We start from the raw sequence: 24,294 nt of genomic DNA on the forward strand, positions 1-24,294 counted from the left end.
CTCGGTGCCCGTCGTCCCCCTTAGAAAATGCTCTGCCTGTAAGAAGGGCCGGACGATGTTCAGAGCTTGCTCCCCGCCGGGCACAGGAAACAGGAAGAATCAGTGTCACTCACAAATACGTGTCCGGGTCTGTCGTTTGCATCGCCGCTGATCCGACCTGGGCCCAGCTCCCAGCACGGGAAGGGCGGGCCCTGCCGGGGAAGGTCTCTGGGAGGAGCCCGAGAACACTGCGGAGAGGCTAATGGACGGGTGGCGAGAGGTGGCGGGGCGATGGCCCGGTCTCTTGGGCTCTGTGGCTGCCAGGGGTCTTTCCCTGCTTGCATTGCCCCCATTGTGAGGCGGACGCGGCTAGCGCTGCGGACTCCCCGCCACGGCCTGGCCCCTAGGAAGCTGGGGGGCTCCCGGCAGTAGGGGGGTGCGTGGCAGGGTCCCTGCGTGGCGGCCTGGCACCGTCTCTGAGCTGCTCTGTCCTCCGCAGGCGTGTAACGAATTCACCACCCACGTGATGAACCTTCTCCGAGAACAGAGCCGGACGCGCCCCATTTCTCCCAAGGAGATCGAACGGATGGTGGGCATCATCCATCGGAAATTCAGCTCCATCCAGATGCAGCTCAAGCAGAGCACTTGTGAAGCCGTCATGATCCTGAGATCGAGGTTCCTTGATGCCAGGTAGGTGCGCGGCTCGTCTGGCTGATGCAGCTGCCCAGCCGGCTGACAAGGGGACCCCGCCTCCTGGGAGCGGTGCTCCGCGTCCTGGCTCCCCCGGGGCCAGGCCTTTGCCGCGAAGCACAGTGGCTGCTCTGCGAAGGGCCGTGTCACCGCAGGAGGCTTGCACGGACACCCTGCGTCTTCCGCATGCTCGTAGAGGGCCCGGAGCGATGTGCGGCGCTGTCGCGGGCGCAGGGAAGGGCTGTGACGGGCACCGCGGCAGGGCTTTGACCTGCTCCAGGGGAAGGCAGCCATGGCGCAGGGTGGGGGGTTAGAAGTATGAACACTCCCGTGGTAGCTGAGGGTTCATCTCATGACTGTGCGCACAGGCAGAGCCTGTGTCCGGGTCGGTATCCCTGGGGGCCCGGTGTGCTGGGTTGGGATTATTTACAAGGGGCCAGATCCCACTGGCTTTGCTCCTCTGGGGGTGTCCGTTGGTCTTCTCCACGCAGAAGGATGCCGGACGCCGGTTCTGAGCTTGCACCAGCCATGCTAGTCAGAACCAGCCGGGCGCTGCTCCCCGGGGGCCTCTGCTGCTCTCTGGGTCTCTCCCAGGCCCGGGATCTCTTTGCTTGCTCGGCCACGGTGAGGAAATCCATGGCTGCCCCAGGGCAGGAACAGGGCCTCCGTCTGTCTCTCCGTGGAGACCCCCCCCAGGTCCCTCACACTGTACCAGTTGCAGGAGGTCGGTGGGGGGTGGGCCGAGGAGCTGAGGGATGCGAGGCCTGCGGATCGCGAATGCCGGCTTTCTCCCCACGATGGTGCAGCAGCAGAAACGGCCTGGCTGCCGTGCCGGGTGCGTGATGGAGACCATTAGGCTGCTGTTGAACCGCAGAGCAGGCAGCATTAGTGACCACAGGTGTCATTCCTGCCTGGAGCTGCGCTCATGCCGATTACAGGAACCGGGGCAATTAGGGTGGCTCCCGAGGCTGAGTGATAGATAGGAGAGAACTGAGCGAAACCCGCAGGGCCCTGCGCACTGAGCCCCGTCCCAGCCAGGCCCGCGCGCTGCACCTTGCACCTGGACGCTGTCAGGAAGGAAACAGGAAGGAAATGGGTTCCATCCCGAGGTGGTTACTGGCAGGTGCGGCCAATTAGGCTAATGACCAGCCGTGGCGGAAATGTCTGCAGCGAAAGGGGCCCTTGCGGAGGGATCGCGTTGCAAGGCAAACGAGGCACACGGAGCGGAAGTACGGTGCTGAGAGGGAGAGCTCTGGGGAGCCCCTGCCTGCGCCGGGGAGGGCTGGCGCATAACAGAGCCATGCAGACGGGGCTGAGCGCCGGGGGGGCGCCGCTCCGCTGCACGCTGGCCTGAGGGCTCAGGCTCCAGCCTTCCAATGGCAGCCAGCCCTGCGGGGAATGGAACGCTGGAGACAAGGATCCGAGGGCCCGGGGGGAAATCCCTGTGCGGGGCGGAGGGGGAAGCCCTCTGCAGCCGTGCAAATGGGGTTTGGATCCCCAGCCCCCGGGTATCACTGGGAAGGGAGCACGGGGCCTCTTTGCTGGGGGGTGAAGGCCAGGCCGATGTCCTGCTCTCCGCTCGCCTCGCCCACGGCCCCTGGGTCGCCGGACAGGCTGGCGAGGTGCTGGGGCGGCACGTGGAAGGACAGATCTCTCTGCCTTCTGGGCCCGGGCCCTTCGGGAGGGAGAGGAGCCGTGCTGGAGTCCGGCAGGCGTTGCTGCACACTACGGCCGCTGGTGCCAGGCAGACAGCTCCTCTTCTGCGAGGTGGCACCCCAGGGCCACGCCTTTGTGGGCTGCACCGACTGTCCCGTCACATGGCCATGCACCTCCCAACCCCTTCGCCCCAAGCTCCCCGCGCACGCCCGGGGAAGGGCCCTCACCTTCCTGCAGTCCTTGGTGAGGGGTTTGCTGCCAGGAGCCGGCCACTCCCGGCCGATCACATCCAGTTTCAGGTCTGAGAAGCAGGTTGGCACCTGCCTGTGAGCCCGTCCCTGTCCCGCAGGCTCAGCACTGCCCAGCTGTCTCGCTTTTCCTCCTGTCACTTGTTGCCACAGCACCTACCGCTGCAGTGGGGGGTGCCCCAAACTGGGCAGGCCCAGCTGAGGCCGAAGTGCTGCAGTCAGAGCCGTGCTGGGTGATGCGAGTGACCGAGTTACCGTCTGAGAACCGCCATCCCTGGCAGGGCTGCAACCGCCTCAGCGTGAACGGCTCAGAGCATGTTGCCGTGGGAGTCAGTGGCCAAGCTGCCCCGGCGGGCTGGGGAAGGCCAGGGCCAGCGTGTGTGGTGTAAGGTGCTGGCAGATGCAGCGTGTGTGCTGCATGCAGCCTGGCATGTGTTTCGGAAGTAACAGAGGTTTTCTCCTCAGAGCCTCCTGTGCACTTGTCCCCCTCGGTGCCAGCAATGGGTTTCTCTCCTTGCAGGCGGAAAAGGCGTAACTTCAGCAAACAAGCCACAGAAATCTTGAACGAGTATTTTTACTCCCACCTCAGTAATCCCTACCCCAGTGAAGAAGCCAAAGAGGAGCTGGCAAAGAAATGCAGCATCACAGTATCACAGGTAAGAGGAGAGTGGTGCGGCCAGCGCCACCCCTTGCCTGGCTGGGCTAAGCCCTGCGAAGGCGGGAGAATCCGACAGACACCAAGCAGGCACTTCAGCCCCTGTGGCTAGCCTGCTTTTGGCCATACGCCCCGTCTCCCGAGCGCTGCTCCTGGGCGGGGGCGGGGTTCCCTTTGCAGAGGGGTGGGAAGCAGCAAGCGCGGAGGCTGCCTGGCTCTGGTCGGTGTCTGCGGGCTCCCACGGACGCTGTTCCTTGCTGAGGCGCGAGAGTTCCAGCGCCGAGAATTCAGTGGGAAAAGGCAGGTGCTCTCTGTCCATCGGTGCCTGGCTCTTCTGGGCACGGGCCCACCGGTGCGCCAGGCTGCGCCTTTCTTGTCCTAGCTACAGTGGAAGATGCGTTGCAATGGCTGCGGAAAGCCGCCAGGGCAATTCGGGCGCCCCTGCCCTGGACCGGCTTTTGGGAACACCCAAGTTAACGGAACAGGCTCGTACAAGGTTGCAGGTAGGTGGGAAAGGTGAACGCAGGTTCCCTGGGGCAGGGCACACGTCTCTCGTTTGGGCCCACGGAGGGCTCGGCTTACTTTAGGGCGCAGTAGAGTCAATAGACGCCATGACTGCAAGTGACCCGCTATCCAGCTCCCTCGTGCAATCCGGACATGCCATTCAGCTCCCGCTGCCAGCCCGCCATTCACTGAAACGTAACATTCATTCAGCGCAAGGCCAGTGTATTGACAAATCTATAGGTAGTTTTATGGATCAGCTTGTCTCTGATTGGCTGAAGCCTTTGAGAAGTGTTTTCTGTAACCCAATCAGACTCCACCGTTTCTACAACAGTACAGTGACAATTATTGCTGCATTGCAGCAAAGCCTCTTAGACAAAACGATTCTCTTCTCTCAATCCGGCGGCGTATCGGCAACGTCACTGCAATGAAATAGTGAAGCAGAAGGAGAGCCGCCTGCCTCAGAACCAGACACAAGCCCGTCTGCCGTGTGTGGACGCGGCTTCCTGCCCATGTAGCCGCTCCCGGCTGGTCTCCGGCCAGGACTGTCCAGCCCCGCACACTGTCCCGCAGGGGCCTTACTTTCCTTTTGCGCACCCGCCACTCCAAGAGGAAAAGTGACGCCAGGCATTTCTAGGACCTGTACGTTCGGTCAAGCACCAGAACCCTCCCTCAGCAGGGCTGGGCCCTGTGTTTTGGGGAAGGCTGGGGCTTGGCTCTCCAGAGAGGGAGTGTGACGCTAGTTTCTCCATTTTACAGCGAGTCTGTCTCCTGCCAGTGAAGCTGAGATGCCAGCTCCCTCTAGCTCCAATCAGCTCCGCTTATCAATATTTCAAGTCATTATAAATGGAAAGGCGCAATGCCTGAGGTGCATGTGTTAAGTATTAATGATGGCAGCTCTGGACTTGGCGTTATTAGCGACATAACCTCTGGATCAGCTTTATAATTAAGACACAATTTGAGATTTGGTTTCCAGGTCTCCGGTGGAGCTGTGGCTTTCTGGTAGATTTAAGTAGGAACCTGGTTTAGAAAAGACACCCAACTCTACATTGAGTAGTTGTCCGCAATTGACTTTGGATACAGCAGAAGAAATCCAAGGCACAGACAATGACATTACATCATAAATAAGGCCAAAGGGAATCCAGTTCTCAATCCCGGTGTGTCTTTATTCAACCCCCTCCCCCCAGCACACAGTCGCTTTAGAGTGTGCATCAGGCACATTGAGCGGGGCAGTAGATGTTGGTGTGTAGGGCAAGATACAGCTACTAGGGTAAGGAAGCAACAGACGTGTCACTCCACCATTTCTGATCAGGTGTGAAAATGAGCCAGAACTCGCTGTGGTTGCCCTGTGTGCTCGGAAAGCTTCCTAAATGAAGGAAGGCGTCACCCTGGAGGTGTCTGTAGGAAGACGTGTCAGGTTCTCAGTTCCCCATCATTGTTCTCTGAGCCTCCGCCCTGCTGGCTTCTCCGCCCGCAAGGTGCTGCTGTGTGCGGCCAGGGGTGTGCAGTGGGGCCCATGAGCAGAAGGCAGTGACGTGTGCAGTAAGAGGAGTGACGGCTGTCGATCAACACGATTCAGAGGCTGTTCCTACTAATCCTCAGGGTTCCTTCAGCTCTGTTGGCAGACTAGAGGCAGAGAAAGACATTGGGGTTAAAAACAGCGAATGGTCCTGCAGCACCGTAGAGACCAACAGAACATGGAGATGGGATCGTGAGCTTTCGTGGGCAGAAGCCACTTCTTCCGATGAGTGGAGTGTAAGGGGCCCAGGTTCCAAATCAACAGCAGAGAAAGAGAGGGGATGGGAAAGGAGAAACAAATGGGAAAAGAATTGGGGTTGCAGATTTGCTGACGAGCTGAGAGCTGCGTGTGGCAGAGGAAGAGCTACCGTGCCCAGAACAAGGGAAGTGGGTTTGAAAAGCCTGGAGCCCCCCGGCTGGTGAAGGGCTAGTCTGGCTCATGCTCTTGTCCCAAACCCAAAGGAAATGGGGAGCTCCACTTGGGAAGCCCGTACCTGACTGGCTCTGTCAACGGATTTGATTTCTTTTCTTTTTCATGCTTTTCATGGGGAAAGGTTTTTTGATAAGATCTAACATAATCCCGTGTAAAATAAAACATAGAGACGGATACGTAGCCCCCAGATGTGGTAGCCTAGAGTATGCGGCTAAGGCTGTAGAGCCCTGCGCAGATACAAAATTTGTATCTGCATCTGCACCCAAAGCCGCAAAAATGAGCTGTGGTTAGCCACAGCCATGGATGCGGATCCCTGCAGGTATAAAGCCACAGCCACGGATGTGGATCCCTGCGGATATAAAGCGGATCTCTGCGGATATAAAGCCACAGCTATGGATGCGGATCCCCGCGGAGATAAAGTGGATCTCCGCGGATTCGCGGGGCTCTGTAGGTCTGTCTGCTGGATGTTTCATACTGTCAGACATCAGTTGCTTCTCTAGCTCAGCAGGGAGCCTGGCTGGATCTTGAGCACAGCTTAGCCCATGTGGTGTCTCCATGACACTTACCACAGCGCTGAGTTCTGAGCATTGCAATGTTTGGGTCTAACAATCTAAAGGCAGAACAGCTCCGATATCAGACCTTGCACCCTCCATGGAAAAGTGCCACCCTTGCCCACTTACCAAAATCTTGGAGTGGCCCCTCCCTTCAAAATTATTGCCCATCGCAGTTGTAAAGCATGCTGCTGGTGAAGCTTCCTTCAGCTGCAGAGAAAATGGGTTAAGCTCCCCGATGCATGTGGGTGCAGATGGGAGGTAAATGGGTTCAGGTCCGATATCAGTGTGTAAGATAATATGTAGACCAGATCTGGGAAGAAACACACGGAGACAAGCCACGAAGGCGAACACCTAATGCAATTTCATTTTTCAGAGTGCAGGGAAGGTCATTTAGCAAAGGGGATCCGCGTCGGCTGCAATTTAGAACTATCCGATCAGCACATGTTCGGGGGAGATAAACTGTCTCCTCCGGCTGGAAGGCTGATGTGCTGTACTTTTGCAGATGAGCCTCTTTCAGGTGTCACGAGCAGCTATCCGTCTATCAGGCGCAGGGTAGGAAAGGCATCGTCATTGCTGAAAGCATGTCAGTGGATTATGGCAGTCACATTTTTTATGGCTTCAAACAAAAGAAAAATGCGCTTGACAAGAATGTATCTTTAAAATAAGAAGCAATCGATGTAAATAGAAAGGACGCGAAGGCCAGCTTCTGCATTCTGTTTAAAAGGATGTTGAGTATATTTTATTTTATTTTTGGCAAGCACATTAAAATTAAGAGCCAGGGATTGATGGGCTCTTCATCACAGCCTTCAAATCGGATGCAAATAAATGTATATAAAATGGTGATTATGAAAAAAAGTTTCTAGAAGTAGAGGTATGGAACTGTTAATCATGCCGCATAAATACTCCGCATCCCATTTCAAAATCGCATAATCCGTTACCTGTAATTAGTCACATCACACGACGTGGGAACTGCCAACGAGCCCGTGGAAACACAATGGAAAATATCCCGTGGCTGGTGGTGCATAAATGCTCCGTTCACTAATTTCAGGAATGACTCGTCCCATGCAATGAGCAGGCCAGCCCGCGCCGCGCCAAATCCAGCAGTTATGCACCCCGACGATTTAAGTAATAATTGATTGTCTCTTTTATTTAACATTGTAATTAACATGATAAATAAGTACAATAGTATTGTTTGAAATGCAATATACAATTAAGCCCAATTAATTAATTGGCCTTCCATGATCAGGAGGAGAAAGATGTTCATTGGGTTTTTTTTTTATGTGAAGAGAGTTTGTTTTAATGAAAAATGTGCTGCTAAGCCCCTTCTGTCTGAGACAACTTGCAACTGTTTGGGAAGACTGTGAAGTCTGGAGAGCCAGGAGGTGTTAGGTTTCCCAACCTGCTGCTTCGCCAGCCCCCCGGGCACCCCAGCCTGCGAGCATGTGTTTTTCCATGGGTACCACTTCTCTGCTGGCCCTTGGCCAGGCACGTGCGAGCTCGCCGTGCGAGACGTGCACCCTGTGCCTCAAGGCTGGCGGTTGCTTGGTGATTGCTTCACTCTCGCATAGTGGCATCGAGCCCTTCATTGGGTCCAGCACCAGTATGGCCATTTTTGAGTTGGGGAAACTGAGGCATGCAGCAGGCCAGTGGCGCAGGCTGGAGGGCAGGCTGGTGTGTGATCAGCCACACGGCTTTCCCAGGCTGCCATGGGGGGGATTCTGCAGCCCCCCCACTTTGCAGCTCTGAAGGGGGAAGAGGGGACGTGCTGAGCAGCCCATGGTCAGCAGAGGTTTCCTGGGGGCTGGTCTCTGCCTGGTACCATTCAATCCTGCCCGTCCCAGGGCCACCCGGCCACGGCTCAAGCTGGCAATGGAGGCTGTCGCGCTGCCGAGCCGTAGCGGGGGGGGCACAATGTGCCATCCCTCCAGCCCTTCCACGCGAAGTCGCTGTGGGCAGCCCCCATTCCAGGGCACTCCCAGGCTCTGAGAGGGTGAAGAGGGCAGTCGTGGTGGCCAGGAACATCTTAGCACAGACGTGGGCACAATTGGGTCTGTGGGCCGGAGCCGACCCGCCCCCGCCCTACGGACTTCTCATGGTCCCCTCACCCCCGGCCCGCAGGGGGGCACACGAGGTGGCCTTCCCCGCCGGGGGGGCTGCATCTAGAGGAACAGCCGCCTTCCTCCTGAGGCCCCGCCCCTTGGGGGGCCCACGGCCACGGCCGAAATCCGTGAAGTGGCTCCCCTGTCAAAATCATTGTCCCCCCGTCTCAGCAGCATCAGGAAGGAACCCTCCCCTAGGCCCCCCTTCCCGAGGAGCAGGATGGAAACTCCCGATTTGAGGCTCAGCTGCCTCCTCAGCTCGGACGAAAGGCTCGTTCGTCTTCACCTGAAATGTTTGCTGAGCTCCCTGCCTCGTGGGCAGCCCAGCGCTGGGGGCCCCCCCTACGAACAGACCCCCCGGCCACACGGCGTCTGTGTTCGGTGTGGCAGCGAATGGGGAACTTTTATTGGTCCCACTGGCTGGGAAATCCCCTGGAACCATTTCCTCCTGCGACGGGATCCTCCCCCCTGGTGCCGCCGCACAGATCCAGGGTGTTCAAACTTCCCTCCGCTCCCAGTCGCACGGACCTGGGTCGGCGACTCACTGGCCTTCCGGGGCCTCTTGGCCTGACGTTTCCCGGAGCAGGTGCCTGCTGCTTTGGACGTGCCTCCCCCTCCTTCAGAGAGGCTGAGCCAGCGCGACGGCATCGGCGCCGTATTGGGGCCCAGCCAAGCCCCGGCTCCTGGACTCACGGGATTACGTCAGGCTCTCAGCCCAACGCCAGGTTCTCACCTTGATGTGAGTCAAGAGACGCTCAACCCCCGAACCAGGCGCCACAAGGCAGAGTCGCCTGCTGGGGCCTGCGGAGAGCCTGACGCTGTAGCTCAGAGGCGCGAACCGCCACACCCGCAGCGCTGGGAGAGCCCCTGCACAGCCCTGGCCCCACTGACCCAGGAGAGCCTGGGGGCCCAGTGGGCAGAGTCCCGGGCTGGGGAGTGCCGCAGCCGCAGCTGGCTGCGATTCCCCAAGGCAGCCTTCTGCAGCAGGCTGGTTCCAGCCGAGGCTGCCCCGGGGCTCTGGGTCGGTGCTGGACTCGGCTTCCAGCTGCCGCTGGCTGGGTTTCTGGTGCTGCCCAGCCTCTGCCGCGCCTGCTGCCAACCGCCAAAGGCTCAGCTGCAGATCAGCATTTTCCGCCTGCTCCCGGAGCACAGCCCCTGCCCCAGCGGGGGTGAAAAGCAGCCCAGGGCGCCATGAAAAGCCAGTCCCACTGCAGTCAGGAGGGACCCTGGGCGGGTGTCGCCCGTGTCACATGCACTTCCCCTGGGGTGGGGGGCAGCTAGTCACTGAGCCAAGGGGAAGAGACAAAGCTGATTGCGGCGGGGGCTGCGGTGGAGCCGCTCCCAGGGAGCCCTGGGCACAGCACAGCTGACAAACACGAGCGCCATCGGGCCAGCCGGAAGCCTGGCTGATATAGACCTGGCCTGGCCTGGCCTCTCCTGCCTTCAGTTCCTGGGTCGCACCCTCCAGGACCAAGGCCCTGACCAGGGATGCTGACGGAGGGCAGCGGAAGCAAGGGGGAAGTTGCCCCGGAGCCCAGCCATTTTAAAGGGTCTGGGTATCCCGCCCCTTCTACGGGGCCCGGAACCAAGTCCCCCTCACACACATTGCCCAGGGCCCTGGCCGAGTCCAGGACCTGGAAACAAATCACAGCAGCAAACGAAAAGCGTGGGAGCGGGGCCCTGTTATCGACGGACTCCGAGCCTCTCGCATTCACTCTCTCTGCCCCCTGCTCCCCACGTTGGCTCGTCCACACGTCTGTCTGCCCACCCGTGGCCGAGACATTGGTCGCCTGGCGTCTGTAGGCTGCAAGCGTCCGACGCTCCCGGAGCTCAACTGCAAATCTATGCGAGGAAGGGTGTTTTGGAAACTAGCCTGGCCGGGGGAGGGAGGGTTACTGGGATATAGACGCGAATTCTGATGTTTAGCATCCAAAGAAACAGACTTGTCCTGTGGTGACCAGCGAAGCCCCAACCTTCGGCAGATGTTAATTTCAGAAATAGTGTAATGTTTTTGAGACATTCATTTCGATGTGGTACGCAGGTTAAACATAACGTATGATCGCTGCTCCTTTCATTGCTTCCAATTAAACCTTGCTTGTTAGTTTAACCTCTAGGTAATCCCATCAAACAATTGATGTCAAGGAAACACTGCCCACAGTGGCTTTGGATGAGTGGCCATTAATTTTAATTGCCTTGATATTAAAGATTAAGAAGTATTGGGACTAGCAGAATGGAAACGAATTGATGTCAAGCAAATCCACTCACTGACGCTTCCCCAGGCTGTTGGCGATATTAAAATTTTACTGTGAGAATTAAATAAACCTTTATTAGTGATGGCTGTTGTTTGATTGGTCCAGAGGTGTGCATAAACAGAGGGTTCTTACCCCTCCTCGGACAATACCATTGATGTACAGAGATTCCGCAATTATGAAACCGTTAATAAAGCCGTAATCTGATTGTCTACAATAATTATTTGCTGGGTTTCATTAATGTATTATTGCTTCCCTGACTGACAGGGTAATATTAAGTGCAATATGCAGGATACAATGGAGAATTGTCCAGGGGAAAAAAAGCATAGGGTACACCTTCCTTATTACATTTAAAGCTGGAGGCTTTTCATTAATTATCATAAATTCCTGCTGTATGCTATATAATTTTGGCATTTTTATCTCCTCCGCATAACCGGGTTGCCGTATCAGACTATATGAAAGAGCAGTGCTCTGTTTGCTACATATGTTGTCATTTGAAACTGAATAGCCGTAGCCATGTGTATCTATATCAGGCAGCGTTCTAGGCAGATGTACGGTTCCCGGTGATTTGGGTTTATTTTCATGAGAGGGATAGCTCTGTGCAGGGCTCCTGAGGTATGATTTCCTCTGTGTCAAGAGATGTTCCATGTGATCATTTAAAGACAAGCAAAGAAAAGCAAGTGCAGCATCAGCTGATGGTCATGACTCCATATCTGGTCCCATGGAAACAGCAGTTAGAAGTCTAGGGCACTGCTCCAAGGGCAGTTAAAAAACTCCTCTTGATTTCAGAGGTGTTGACTCTGGACAGTGGGCCCCTAGCAAGCAAATGGGAAGAATAACCTGACCCGGATGCAGCCCGTTGGCTGACGGAGAGGCGGGCAGGAGGAGGCATCCAGGGACACAGCAGAGACCACTAAACACGCGTAGGTGCAAAATGGCCTTCCTGGCTGGCTCGGTCACGCAACGCCAGCTCCGCCCTCCCAGGGTTCATTCTGCAGAGACGCAGCCTTGGCCTGCAGTGGAAAATTGGTCCATTTCTCTGTTTTCAGTAGCTGATGTTTTCTGACGTCATCGCTAAAAGGGCCAAAAACTCTTGTTCCCAGGTGGGGAATCTCTTCCGTTCTGAGAGCCAGTTCCTGTGAATTCAGCCGGGTGGGTTTTGAGCATCTTTCTCTTGGACTGGGACCACAAAGCGCGCTGTGCACAGGCCTCCCGGCAGCTGCCGGACGTACCGGCACTTCCGAGCAGGCTTGGCTGTGGACAGCACCCAGCAGTGGAATTGCCACAGGCTGTGACTAGCCTGGCTTTCCACACAAGGCAAAGGAGGGGGTTGGGCTAGTGGTTACGGTAGCAGACATGGGCGTGGCTGACCCCATGGCTTGGGGAGGCTAGCCTTCAGCCTGCCCCTTCTGCCTGAGGCCACACCCTTTGTCCACCAAAGCCCAGCCGTTCCCCCCCAAACACCTTGGCTGTGTCTACACTGGGCCACTTATTCCGGAAAATCAGCCGCTTTTCTGGAATAAGCTGCGAGCTGTCTACACTGGCCCTTGAATTTCCGGAAAAGCAACGACGCTCTACTGTACAAAATCAGCCGCTATTCCGGAAAAACGATTCTGCTCCCGCTCGGGCATAAGTCCTTATTCCGGAACACTGTTCCAGAAAAGGGCCAGTGTAGACAGCCCAGTAGTCTTTTCCGGAAAAAAGCCCCGATCGCGAAAATGGCGACCGGGGCTCTTTTCCAGAAAAGCGCGTCTACATTGGCCACAGACGCTTTTACGGAAAAAGGGCTTTTCCGGAAAAGCAGCCTGCCAATGTAGACGCTCCTTTTCCGGAAAAACTTATAACAAAAACTATTCTGTTTTAAGCATTTCCGGAAATTCATGCCAGTGTAGACACAGCCCTTGTGGTTGCTGCTGGCCACTGCCCGACCCTCCAACAATATGGCCGTTGCCTCCTGCCGCAGGATAGCAGCCCCACCTGGGAGAGCACAGCCAGAGCCTCCGCTGGCTCTCTGGAGCGTCGGAGCCGGCGAGCAGCAACGTCAGCCTGCCCCGGCCTCAGAGCCCTGGACAGACGGCTGGCAACGGGGCTCATCCCCCTCTGCGCCCGGAGAGCAGTGCCAGAGAGGAGAGCCGGGAGGCACAGGGCAGCCCTAGGCTGGCCGGGGGCCCAGCGCGAGAGCGGGCTGGAGGAGGGCCTGGGGGATCCGGTGGGGCATGGGCAGGGCAGGTGAGGCAGTTTGGGAAGGCAGTGCCCGCCCCTCCCCCCCCCCGTGGTAGCAGACTAAGTGGAAAAAGACCCTAATTCAACCCCCTGCTTTCTACTTCCTGCTGGGGTGGCCTGATGTCTCTGTGCCCAGGCCCCCCTCTGTACAATGGGGCTATAGTAATGTGTCCCTTGCTCCCACCCTTCGCCTGCCTCCTCTGTTTGGGCAGGCACTGTGTCCCACTATGTCCCGGGCCCTGACTTCACCCTGCACCGCTGGGCACTGGTGTCAGAACGAGCCTCTGCGAAATGCAGCGCCTGAACGTGGTTTCTAATCGCCAGGCCGTGCTGGCTTGTTTGCCTGTAACTGGGGAGTCCCATAGCTCAAGGGGTCTGCAGAGAACCCCATGGGCACAAGGGGTCAGGTCCAGCAACTGAATGTTCCCGTTGGAAATGGCAGTGCCCCGCCAGCGGCTGCCATGTGATCTTGCAGACTTGAGCTGTGCATTGTTACAGACCCATTTCCGTTTCGAGTTGTGTCGCGGAGCGTCTTGGCACGAACACGGTGCAAACAGAATTGTCTTGATGGCACTGTAGGCCACATATGTAATTAACTGGGGTTATTAATTAAGAACTTTATTCTATGGCTTGAAATGAGAAAAGTTGGTATGATTTCGCCGTGCTCCAGCCATGACCTTTGCATGGTTGATAGTTAGCGCCTTATCAGTCCTCTTGGCATCCATGCAGTATCTTCAAAGGCAGATGACAAAGCAACTTTTCATCCATTGTTGATTTATATTGTTCCTTTCATTTTCAGCAGACCAAACACGATTCCAACCGTAGGACTGCCAAGGTTGTTCCAGCCCAAAAATAAAGAACAATTGCATTTGTTTCCAACTCTCTCTGTCTTTCACTTAATCAGCTGTTACCTTTACCTCCCTTCGGTGCCTTTTGGGTTCTCGTGTTCATGCGTTTGACAAATGCCTTGTGATTAACAGTAGGCAAAACCATGCTACCTGCACAGCAAACTCCACGACGAATGTTGTCACAAGAGTAACCCCTTGTGTATCAGTCTGGCCTGCTCGTATCTCTAATGATATTCAACTGATCTTTGATTATTGCTGAATTAGTCTGAGGACCCAGCAGATATTAGACTGAAGGTTCTGGGTGGTGTGTGTGTTGGACTCAAACTCGACATTCGGCAGCAATCACATGACTTCCCGTCAAACACGTCGGAGAACTTGACAGTTTTTCCCTTTTTCCCCTCCCAACAGGTGTCCAACTGGTTTGGCAATAAGAGAATCAGGTACAAGAAGAATATAGGGAAGTTTCAGGAAGAAGCCAATCTTTATGCTGCAAAAACAGCTGTGACTGCAGCGCACGCCGTGGCAGCAGCTGTCCAGAATAACCAGACAAACTCCCCCACTACACCAAACTCTGGTACGTACCAGCAGCGTTTTCATTCACCTGGCCCAGTCAGTCATAGCCTCCTGGAAAGCCACGTGGGGAGGAAAATGGCTCTGAATTGGCAGTGGATTTAGTTTGGTTCAGGATGTTTCAGTATTCCTCAGCCAGACTTAGTAGCCAGTAGGAATGTAAGCAACTAGAGACATGACTGGTCGCCCCCCCTTGCTGCCACTACCAGAGAGAGACAGCGAGAGGGGGCGGGGGAGCAGGAGCTGATGCTGTGGGGAGAGCTGGCTTAAAAACCAGTTCCCCACCAGCACCATCTCTGCAGGGGGCAGGAGAGGCAGAGGCGCAGCGGGGACCGGGCGCAAGCCGGGAATCAGGTGATTCTTGGCTCACGCCCGGTCCCCCTCGCTGCGCTTGTGCTTTTTAAAAGGCTAAAGAACAGCGGTAGGGAGGAAGGAGACTGGGGGCGAGCTGGGAATCAGCTGTCCTGGCTCATGCCTGCTGGCTCTTAATACATTTAAAAGGCAGAGCCTCAGCAGGGTTAGCTCCCTGGGCTGGCAGCTAACCCCACTGCAGCTCCGCAGTTTCCCCCGCTTATCGACTCATCGGCTAGTTGATGCAAATTCCATCAAGTAGCCGATTAGTTGATTGAACGCAATGGAACACCCCTAGAAGCCAGGGCATGAGACGTTATCCTGCATCCCGTAAGAACGTAGCATGGACTTGAGTGGTAAAACCGCAGTGGACATCAGCGGGAAGGAAGTCGGGCCAATGCTAAGCACTTTTCCCAGCCCCACAAGTCCTGTCAGAATCATAGCAACATAGCACCCTAATCCGCACAGCGCACACGGCGGTGCCAGAGTCAGTCTTTTGGCAGGTTTCTTTGTCTGGAGCGGTTTCAACTGGTTTTTTTGCCCCCAATTGAAGGAGTCGTCAGGCAGAGCCCCATGGCTCTTCCACGCAGAGTCAAAGGCTCTAAGTGCTGTTATGAAAGAAATGGTGTAGAGGGGAATATTTACATTTTGCTGCACACTAATTGGACTTTAAATGCTGGGATGTTTGAAATGAATTAATATTGTACATAAAACATACATCTAAGGGGATATGTTTGCATTAGGGTTCTATCATCACCTGTTCATTCAAGGCCTTTTAGAATAGGTCTACACTAAAGGGGAAGGTTGAATGAAGATACACAACTCTAGCTGCATTCATTACGTAGCTGGAGTGGACATACCTTGTTTCAAGTTTCCCCACTGTTCCCAAACGCAGGAGTACTGGATGCTGACAGAGTGGCCCTCTGGGTTTGATTTAGCAAGTCTTAACTAGACCTGCTAAATCAAATTCCGGAAGATTGCTCGCAGCAGCAGCATCCATCTTCCACTTAGTGAAGAGATGGCCTTAGAAATGTCTTACTAATGAGTTGTCTGCATACTGGAAAGCAGTAGCTTTCAGCCTTTCCCAACTACTGTTCCCCTTTCAGGAATCTGATTTGTCTTGTATCTCCCCAAGTTTCACCTCCCTTGCAAACTGCTTGCTTACACAGTGAGGCATAAAAATACAGGAGTGTCACACGCCCTGTAACTGGAAAACTGCTGCCTTTCTCGTTTTCACCATTTCATTCTAAAATACAGAAATTAGAATGTAAACATTGTACTTTAAAGTTCTGCGTGTAGCCTCTGGAGCAGTGCAGCCCAGTCGCTGTCTGGTTAGTTTGTGCTGACTGTGCAGGTGCTTTTTGTGTAGCCTGTTGTAAAACTAGGGACACAGGGAGACGAGTTGCTGGGCCCCTGGAATGCCTCTGCCAGTCCCTAGCGTTATGCGCATCCCTGGTTGAGAACCACTGCTGCAGACAAGCACTTCACTAGGAGTCAGTGAGGGGTAGGAGTGAGGTTGGGGCTGAGGGCCAGAAAGCAAAGTCTCCACCAAAGAGGTCTCTGATGCTAAGTTACAGCTAAAGTTTTGCTGTAACGTAACTACAGAGAATGCTTTAAAAAATGTAATATGGAAACATTCTCTGTGGAAAGAAAGTGAGTAAGTGGGGGCAAGAGATTTCCTACCGGCATGGCAAAAAAGCAACTGAATTAGCAATGACCAGCCAGTTCCTTTCCGAGGAGACATTAAACACACTGGGAAAGTCTCTTTCTCCGAGTGGTTCACAGGAGCCCCCAGTGGTACGGAATCCCAGCAGAGAAAAGCCCTCGGTTTCCGTATCTCCTACCAGAGAGCGAACTGGTCTCCGGGCCGCGCTGCTTTCCCGTGGCTCCCTGGGGAATTGCTGCCATGACAGCTAATGCGATGGAAGAGTGGGAGCAAAACAGAGTTTGTGGGCACAGACGTAGGCAGAGGCCTGGATCTTGCGGCTCGATTCCGTTTGTGGTGCCATCCAAAGGGGTTCTCCAAGGCTCAATGGCTGCTCCCTGCTACCCGTAGCCACGGGTCTCCCAGTCTAGCGTCCTGTCCCGGGTGATTCGCCTTTGTTCTAGGTCATGACACTTATCCTCTGTTATGCACCCACCTTTCCTCCTTGTTTCCTTTTCTTCTTCATCTCCCCCTGCCGTGAGGGCTTTGGGGTGACGTTTGTGTAGCTCTCTGTTATTCAGCCACTTAACTCTTTCCTTTCCAGGTTCTTCTGGTTCTTTTAACCTCCCAAATTCTGGGGACATGTTCATGAACATGCAGAGTCTGAATGGGGATTCTTACCAGGGGTCCCAAGTCGGAGCCAATGTGCAATCACAGGTAGGAGAAATGCCCCAAAACTAGGGCCTTTCTAGCAGGGTAGGGATTGGGCTAAAAATTCCATCTTACTCTGGCTCTAGTAAATCCTCGGTGCCTCCCTGCAGAGCGGAGGCTGCGTATTCCTCAATGTGGCCTGTGATTCTCCTAGCGTCGGCGCTAGCAAACCAAGGGGAGAGAATGATTGGTTCTGATTGACACGTTGAGCTTTGTGAATGCATTCGGCTCTGGCTTGAGCTCATGGAGTGGGACTGGGTGCATCTGACTTTCGGAGAACTGTAAATTCTACCAATTTGCTTAAAAAAAACCCCAAAACAACAAAAAAAACCAACCAACCAAACACATCTTTGTTTTGTTTTTGGGATAAAGGCCTTTTGAAAAGAAATGTCAGCACTTCTCTAACTGAGCTATTAAAGAATGTTTCATTCTCAAACGCTGTTCCAATCGATTCTGACAGCGCTAACCCCCTATTTCATTCACGGTAGATATGTCTGTACATATCCCTGCATACGTGCAGACACATACATATGTAGAGATATGTACACCAGTTTGCTGCAGGGACTTAAGATGGACTTACCAGGTGCATTGCTCTGAGGAGGTTATCGTTAGGCTGGTGTGAGAAACAAAGATGTATGGGCTTTAACATGCAAGGGGTTGTTGAAATTCTGCCAGTCATTCTTGATTGATAAATTTGTCTTCCGTGGAAGATGCCTAACCCTTTTGGCGCACATAACTCAGAATGTTGCCTATTGTAAGTGATGATGTTTTAATAGATGTGGAATGATGAATTTTGTTTCCTCTTACTTAAAGGTGGATACCCTGCGTCATGTTATCAATCAGACGGGAGGATACAGTGATGGCTTGGGAGGAAATTCACTGTACAGTCCACATAATTTAAATGTGAGTACCCTTGGGAACAGTAGTTTGGAGAGCCATAAGCACGGTGTCAGGTAAATGCAGCCATTAATACCTGTATTCATTACTTTGCAAGAGCTTTTGTTTGTACGGCTTATTTGGGGGGGAGGGGGACAAAACAGCCCTTTGTGTAGCCCCTCGTCTCAGATGCGAGAAGAAGCAGTTTGCAGTTTTATAGACGAGATACAAGTGAAAGGAACGTGACTTAGCTGCCTACGTTCATGATTTGAGTCCCCTGGAGACTCGAGAGGGCCATTCTGTGCAATGTGTTTACTGTCTGCCATCAGGTCTCGGCAGATCGCTTTATCGGACCGTTAGCCTGTTCGGGGGTCCTATGCCCCCCCCACTGTGTTTTGGGGGACCCAGAAATGCGTTTGGCCCTGTTACCAGAGCACAGAAAGGACTGACCAGACGAGAGTGGGAGCTGCTGTGCGCCCCAAACTTCCCCTGAAATAAGTGGGATGAGGGTGCTCAGCAGCTCACTGGAGGCGACCCTGCGCTTGGCACACTGTGCCTGTAGAACAGCACGCAGCTACCCCACGCCCCATCCAGACAGGTGCACGGACAAGCAGAACTCCAGGGCAACCGCCCCATCTCGGGGGCGACTCTTTTGGAAACCAGGTCAGCTCTACCTGTCCAACATGCTCCATTTTTATCTAGCTGTTTAGATTTTTAAAATGAAATTTTCAAAACCGATCTGAAGAGGAGGCTGGCATTTTCCGTCACTCCCACAGGCGTTACCGTACCAGAGAGAGCTCATCTGTGCGCAAGCAAATCTTTCTCCCCACCCATGCGCACCTCCTCGGTTAATGCTACCCATTGTAGGGAATGACTGTAGATTAGCCTCTAGACTGGCGAGGAATAGCCGAGAGCCTACAGAAAAGAGGCGATCGTGAGGAAATGAAGAAACAAAATGTGACTACTGCAGCAAGGGTGAGAACCGGAGATTTCCCCCTTTTTTAGGGTTTCCGCTTGCTTGGAGAGTAAATATTAATGATTTAAAATGTGATTGAAGACATTCAATTATAAAGGGGGAAAAAGTACCATTAAATACTCAAATCTTTTACATTTCAAATGTCAATTTTTTCTTTTTGGGTTTATAAATAACTCATAATAACCCACAACAAACCATATAAAAAGCCTTTTAGTTGCATTTCTCCTTTTTCATTTAAGTGTTTTGAAATGCTTCAGAGAATTTGCGATATCCTTATCAACATGATAAAATATGAAACTGTGATTGCCTGCAGCATTTTACAGACATGAATTCCATCTTCGCTGATGAGGCCTGATAAGGCGCTGTTGTATAATACAGTGCATAATCTCAAACCACCAGAGTAAGGATTAATTTATTTGAAAAAAAGAATGCTTGCTGACAACCTCTTCTCCAGCTGCCAAGCTGAGTAAAAATATTGTACATTTGTTGTTTATAAATTTGGATAAAAGAGGAATGATGTTTACTTCAGATGGAATATCTTTAGACTTGTATCTGCACAAGAGTTTTTCTTTCTCTAAGTAGATTTTCGTATCTTAAAGAAAAATACAAAATGAGGCAGTGATGGTACCTTTCCATTCAGAACAACTGGTTGCGCATTCAGAATCCATAGCGGAGCTGCTGAAATATTTTTACCCATGTGCTACACTTTGAGCTCAAATGTGATTGCACGTTTTTTACAAAACACCCAAACCCTTTGCTTGTTTGTTATGACAAGAGGTTCTCTCTTTGTTATTGTTCATCTGCAGAAGGGACAATTATTTATTGGTTTCTCCTTGTTTGAACCATAAAGCATTTTCTTTCTTTGTGGATGATGGAGGAGCTTTCTAGGTCAAATCCAGCGAGACGCGGCATGGCAGGGAATTCCCAAGGACTGGTTATTAGGGACGGGGTGAAAAACCTGCAGCTTCAACACTACCCGGGCAGGCAGAGAGCGCTGTGTGAAATTCGACATCTACTGCTCTTTTGCGTGGTAGAATTTCAGAGCATGTGGTGCTGACTGGCCAGTGCCATGGGTTCAAGCTAAGTGCCTGAAGAACACAGGCCGGTTGTTGCGGCCATTAGCTCACCTTGCCTTTGTGGGCGGCACTGGGGTGGGGGAAGAATCCCTGCAAAGGCGACTCTGTGCCGCTCACGGGGAGAGGCTCTGTATGGCTCACGCTTGCTGTGCCAAGCAGGGCAGCCCCGTCACTTCCACTCAGCATCCCCCACTCACCAGGCCTGCGCCGCCCTCTTCCCGACTGACATCAAAATATGGAGCGACAAGCTGTCTGCCACAGCAGCAATGGGATCAGACATTGATTTCAGCAATTGCCTCGATAGGCCAAGACATAAGGCAAATTTGTTTCTGAGTCCTGTTATTGCTGATGCAGGTCTAATGCGCGGAGGGCCAGCGGCATGTGGAGACACGGAGCAACATCTGAAACAGGGCCTGCGTTTATAGATAATTGGAAACCAGATCGGGAGAGCGCATTTCCCCCTCCTGCTCGTATATTTTTACTCGGGGAGACCGTCTGAATTTACCCCTGTAGCACTTGGGTGGGAAATGGCTCTGACATGCACGAAAAGGAATTCGGTCCTTTTGGAAATGAAATGACAATCAGCTGAGTGAAAGTTTCCATTCCTGAGTAGCTGCAGGTTTTTCAGGCCTAAAATGGGGGGGGGGGGGAGGGTGAAGCTTCAGTTTGTTGCTCTCAGGGAAATCTTCTCCAACGGCCTTCATTAAAGCGTGAATGATTTTTACAGCTGCCCTTCCCACATCACCTCAGTAAAAGGCTCCTAATTCCTAACTTGCTCTTTGCTTGAAGCATTTCCTCTCTCTGCAGGGCACGTCGCTTGGTGTCTCTTGCATGGTGCATCTCTGCCCTTTGCTCTCCCAAATCCTGCAGCCAAAGGGAGTTTAAGAAACAGGCCTTCCTGGAGCTCTGTTGCCAAAGCATCAGCCTCTCCAGGCTATTGTTGTCTATGGCACGATGTAATTAATATGCACAATTGTATCCATTGAATTGTTTTTCCCTTTTCAGGCTAATGGAGGCTGGCAGGACGCAACTACTCCATCTTCTGTGACTTCCCCTACAGAAGGACCGGGAAGTGTGCACTCTGATACCTCTAACTAATCTCCCAGCAACACTTTTTCCCTGAGCTGAGATGCCTTGATTAGTGCATTGAGAGTAACAGGAGAAAAAGGAGGAATTTTTTTGTAGCCAACCACCTACAGCTTTACTGTAAAACCTTGTCTTACTAGAAAACTTGGTAAATCTGTTTTTTAAAGGTATCATAATCATTTGTATTTATACGCAAAACACACAATGTTAAAAAGCACTTTATCCAATTAGGCCAAGACTTAGCATTGTTTATAGCCCTGTAACTATTTTATCATAATTTATTATCAGCCGTTTTAACAATGATGGTCTAGCAGCTGCCAATTACTTGGCCTTAAGGGTAAAAGTTCAATCTATGCTTAACCTCAATAGCAAGAGCAGCCACAAAGAAACACCTCACCTAAATTTAACTTCTTGCCTATGTCCATGGAACGCCTAAATGAATTACAAACTTTGATTGTGTTTAATCTTTTCATATCTCTTATAGAGTTGGAATAAACATTGCTGTTCAGTTATTTCGGTTAACAATGGTTGTGTTGAAGAATCCTTATTCGTCACATTTTTGTTGTGATCTATTGTTTTCTAAAATAGATTGGAAACAGAGAGCACCAGCATCTACTCTCTGTATTTCAATAACGGACAGAAATTGTTCTAAGAGATGAAGATACTTGCTTATTTTTGCGGAAGCCAAGATCTGGGGTTTTACAGTATGAGCTGGGCGCTGCACACAGATATGCCAAGACTTGCTACATCCTCTTGGCAACCACCACAAAAACAAGGAAGGCACCATTATATGGAGTGTTGTATATAGTGTAGCAAAAGAGTATTTATACATCTCACCAATCAAAACACAGCTTTATTACCTCATGCGAACTCATACAAACCAATAGAATTTCAACATGTTCTGTAGCTTAGAGTGCTCACTTACTACCTCTGAACAATACTCACGCTGTAGTTTGTCTCTTTCTTATCTTTTTGCATCTTGTAATTAACCCTTTGTTTCCCCTCATGAAATGTAATGTACATTGTAATCTTTTAAAAAAAACCAGGGTTGCATTTGCAACTTTTAAAGAAGCTAAAGTGGAAACATTGGGTCTTAGATTTAACACAAAACAGTAAAACTGTTGTAAATACTGAGAAACATTTTGAATGTTCTTCATCTTGTTACTAATCCACGCAAAAACCAACAACTAATTGTAATGCATACAGATTTCAGTATTCAGTACTGTATATTTCGCCCTGTGTAACAGGGGGCCCTTTCTTTCTCTCTTTTGTATTGTATGCGATTCTGAAACTGATTGAGTCATGAAAATAATTTGTGGCAGTGATTCTAATGTATTAAAACGTTTCGTGTTACTTTCTAACTGGATTACACCCTGGATTGAAAAGTCTTCCTCGTGGTAGTTATATGTAGTTTCAAACATGAATAAACTTTTTGCTTTCATGATCAAATGTTGATGTAATTTCTTCCTGCTCAGTTTGAGTCAGCCATCAAAGATAAAGTCAGACACAAGATGTACGGGAGAGGTATCATCAAGCAGGAGTTAAGCATTTCGTAAATCCAGACAACTAACTAGTTGTGCACTCTTGCCTGAAGGATATTTGAGATTTTAGGTCTAGTATATTCTGATAAATAGCCCCTTCTTTTTAGTCCAAGATTTCTTAACGTAGACTTATATTTTCATCTCTAGGCTTTATTTCTACTCTGCTTTGTTTTGCAGCAGGCAGTTCAAATCAATGATAGTGGAAGGGTAAATCTTTTAGACTAAATTTAAAAAGCAACATCTTATTTACTCTCAATTATGTCTTTATTTAGCATTAATTTTTAAAATATAACCTCCGCTAACAACTGCAATTTGATTATAAAAATCTTTGTCTTTATACTAAGGGCTTAAAATTAGCAGTTTTAACAATATATATATATATAGTCTTTCAAAAAAATTGTTAATAAAGTAAAGGTCAATAGCAGGTAATAGCCTATTTACTATGGCCAAAGGAAATTGACTCTCAGGAAATCAAATTAATGTTAACCACTTGTGCCAAATGATCTCTGATAAATAGAACTACCGGACTATTTCAGGGTGCGTATCTAGGCAGAAGAAGGTGTAACTAGCACTGCTATTCAGCCTAAGTTGTTACAGTGCAGATGCAAACCTTGTAAAATAGTTGACTATCACATTTACTTTTCAGTCAGCTGCTTGTGCCCATAGGTGTTGTTTTGGCAGCTAAATGATTATTTGCATGATTCAATTAGCTTGTGGGTCAGCTTTTCTTATCAACAATCCCTGGGCTAAGTAATTTGTGACATATCTTTGTTCCCCCCCCCCCCCACACACACACAGTGAACACAATTTATCTTCCTCATTGTTTCAGACACCCATGTGCATCAGGCAACACAAGTTCTGTGTTTGATGATCGCATGCACAATTACTGGTGCACTCTTCCTCAGGTTTAGAAATGAAACTTGGCGCTTTGGCTACAGACGGTGCATTGACACAAACCTCCTCTGCACAGCATTCGGGACCAGTAACTCAGAGCTGGAGCAAGGGGGCCTGCAGACCCGAGAAGGCTGCCCGTGTGCCGAAGACCCAGAACCAAACTACGTGCCTGTGTTAACGGAGCGCGCTGGCTCCACACGCGCTTGTGTTCGTCCTCCACAGCAATAGCATTTGAAATGTAAAGTGTGTCAGCGGAGGCCCAGGCAGCATAACGAACACGCAGACGTCCCTCATCTTGATCACATCGCGGCTGGCCACAGGCAAAAACCTGTCAGATACTGATGAGGTTCATAGGAAGGCCATCAACAACCTTTGGGCCGCACTTGCATGCCCTGTGCCCAGCGGGCCTCATTACAGTGCGTCTTTACAACAGTGAGGCGGTGGGCCCTTTGAATTACAAGTGCAATTCGGCCTTTCCTTGCAGTGGAGAAGAGCCGCGTGGCTCACATGGCGAATAATACAAATGTTCTCCTGGAGGCTTGCTCACACAGCAGCAAGGTTTCCTGAAAGGACCAGTCTTAGGCAAAGGCCTTTGGCTGGCTGGTGTTTTACCCAGGAGCTGTGTGTGAAGGGGCTGGGCTAAGCCTCACCGAGTAACAATCACTCGGGGAAGAATTTGGCCCAAGCTTGTGGGGCCTGTACATGGAGCTGGGTTTTCTGACCAGCACGAGGCTCTTCTGCGGTGCGATGGGCTGGTAGTTTGGTTTTTTTGGGGGGGAGGGGAGGGAGGCGGGGTGCAGGGCAGTAGTTACACTGCAAGGCCCTTTGGCCTGGTTCTGACCGGGCCCTCGTGTCTTGAGACGGAGGGGAACTTCCCCAACCTCCAATATTGCGCCCCTCGGACGACCAGTTTGC

General features: G+C 51.8%; 1 protein-coding gene across 4 annotated transcripts in view; it reads left to right on the plus strand.

Annotated features, from left to right (window-relative positions):
• The window catches only part of PBX3 (PBX homeobox 3), a 165,172-nt gene extending 142,779 nt beyond the window's left edge, over positions 1-22,393 (plus strand). For 3 of the 4 annotated variants that reach the window (XM_006116916.5, XM_006116915.5, XM_006116917.5), the window contains exons 4-9: positions 479-669; positions 3,094-3,229; positions 14,062-14,227; positions 16,824-16,936; positions 17,744-17,833; positions 20,864-22,393. In XM_006116916.5, coding sequence (XP_006116978.2) covers positions 479-669; positions 3,094-3,229; positions 14,062-14,227; positions 16,824-16,936; positions 17,744-17,833; positions 20,864-20,956 — 789 coding nt within the window. In that variant the 3' untranslated portion in view covers positions 20,957-22,393. The remainder of the gene's footprint in view (positions 1-478; positions 670-3,093; positions 3,230-14,061; positions 14,228-16,823; positions 16,937-17,743; positions 17,834-20,863) is intronic. The other variant, XM_006116919.5, reaches the window with a different exon arrangement.
• The last annotated feature ends 1,901 nt before the right edge of the window (positions 22,394-24,294 follow it).

This window comes from Pelodiscus sinensis, chromosome 23 (assembly GCF_052426305.1).
Source record: "Pelodiscus sinensis isolate ZL-2025 chromosome 23, ASM5242630v1, whole genome shotgun sequence".
NCBI classification, from domain to species: Eukaryota; Metazoa; Chordata; order Testudines; family Trionychidae; genus Pelodiscus; species Pelodiscus sinensis.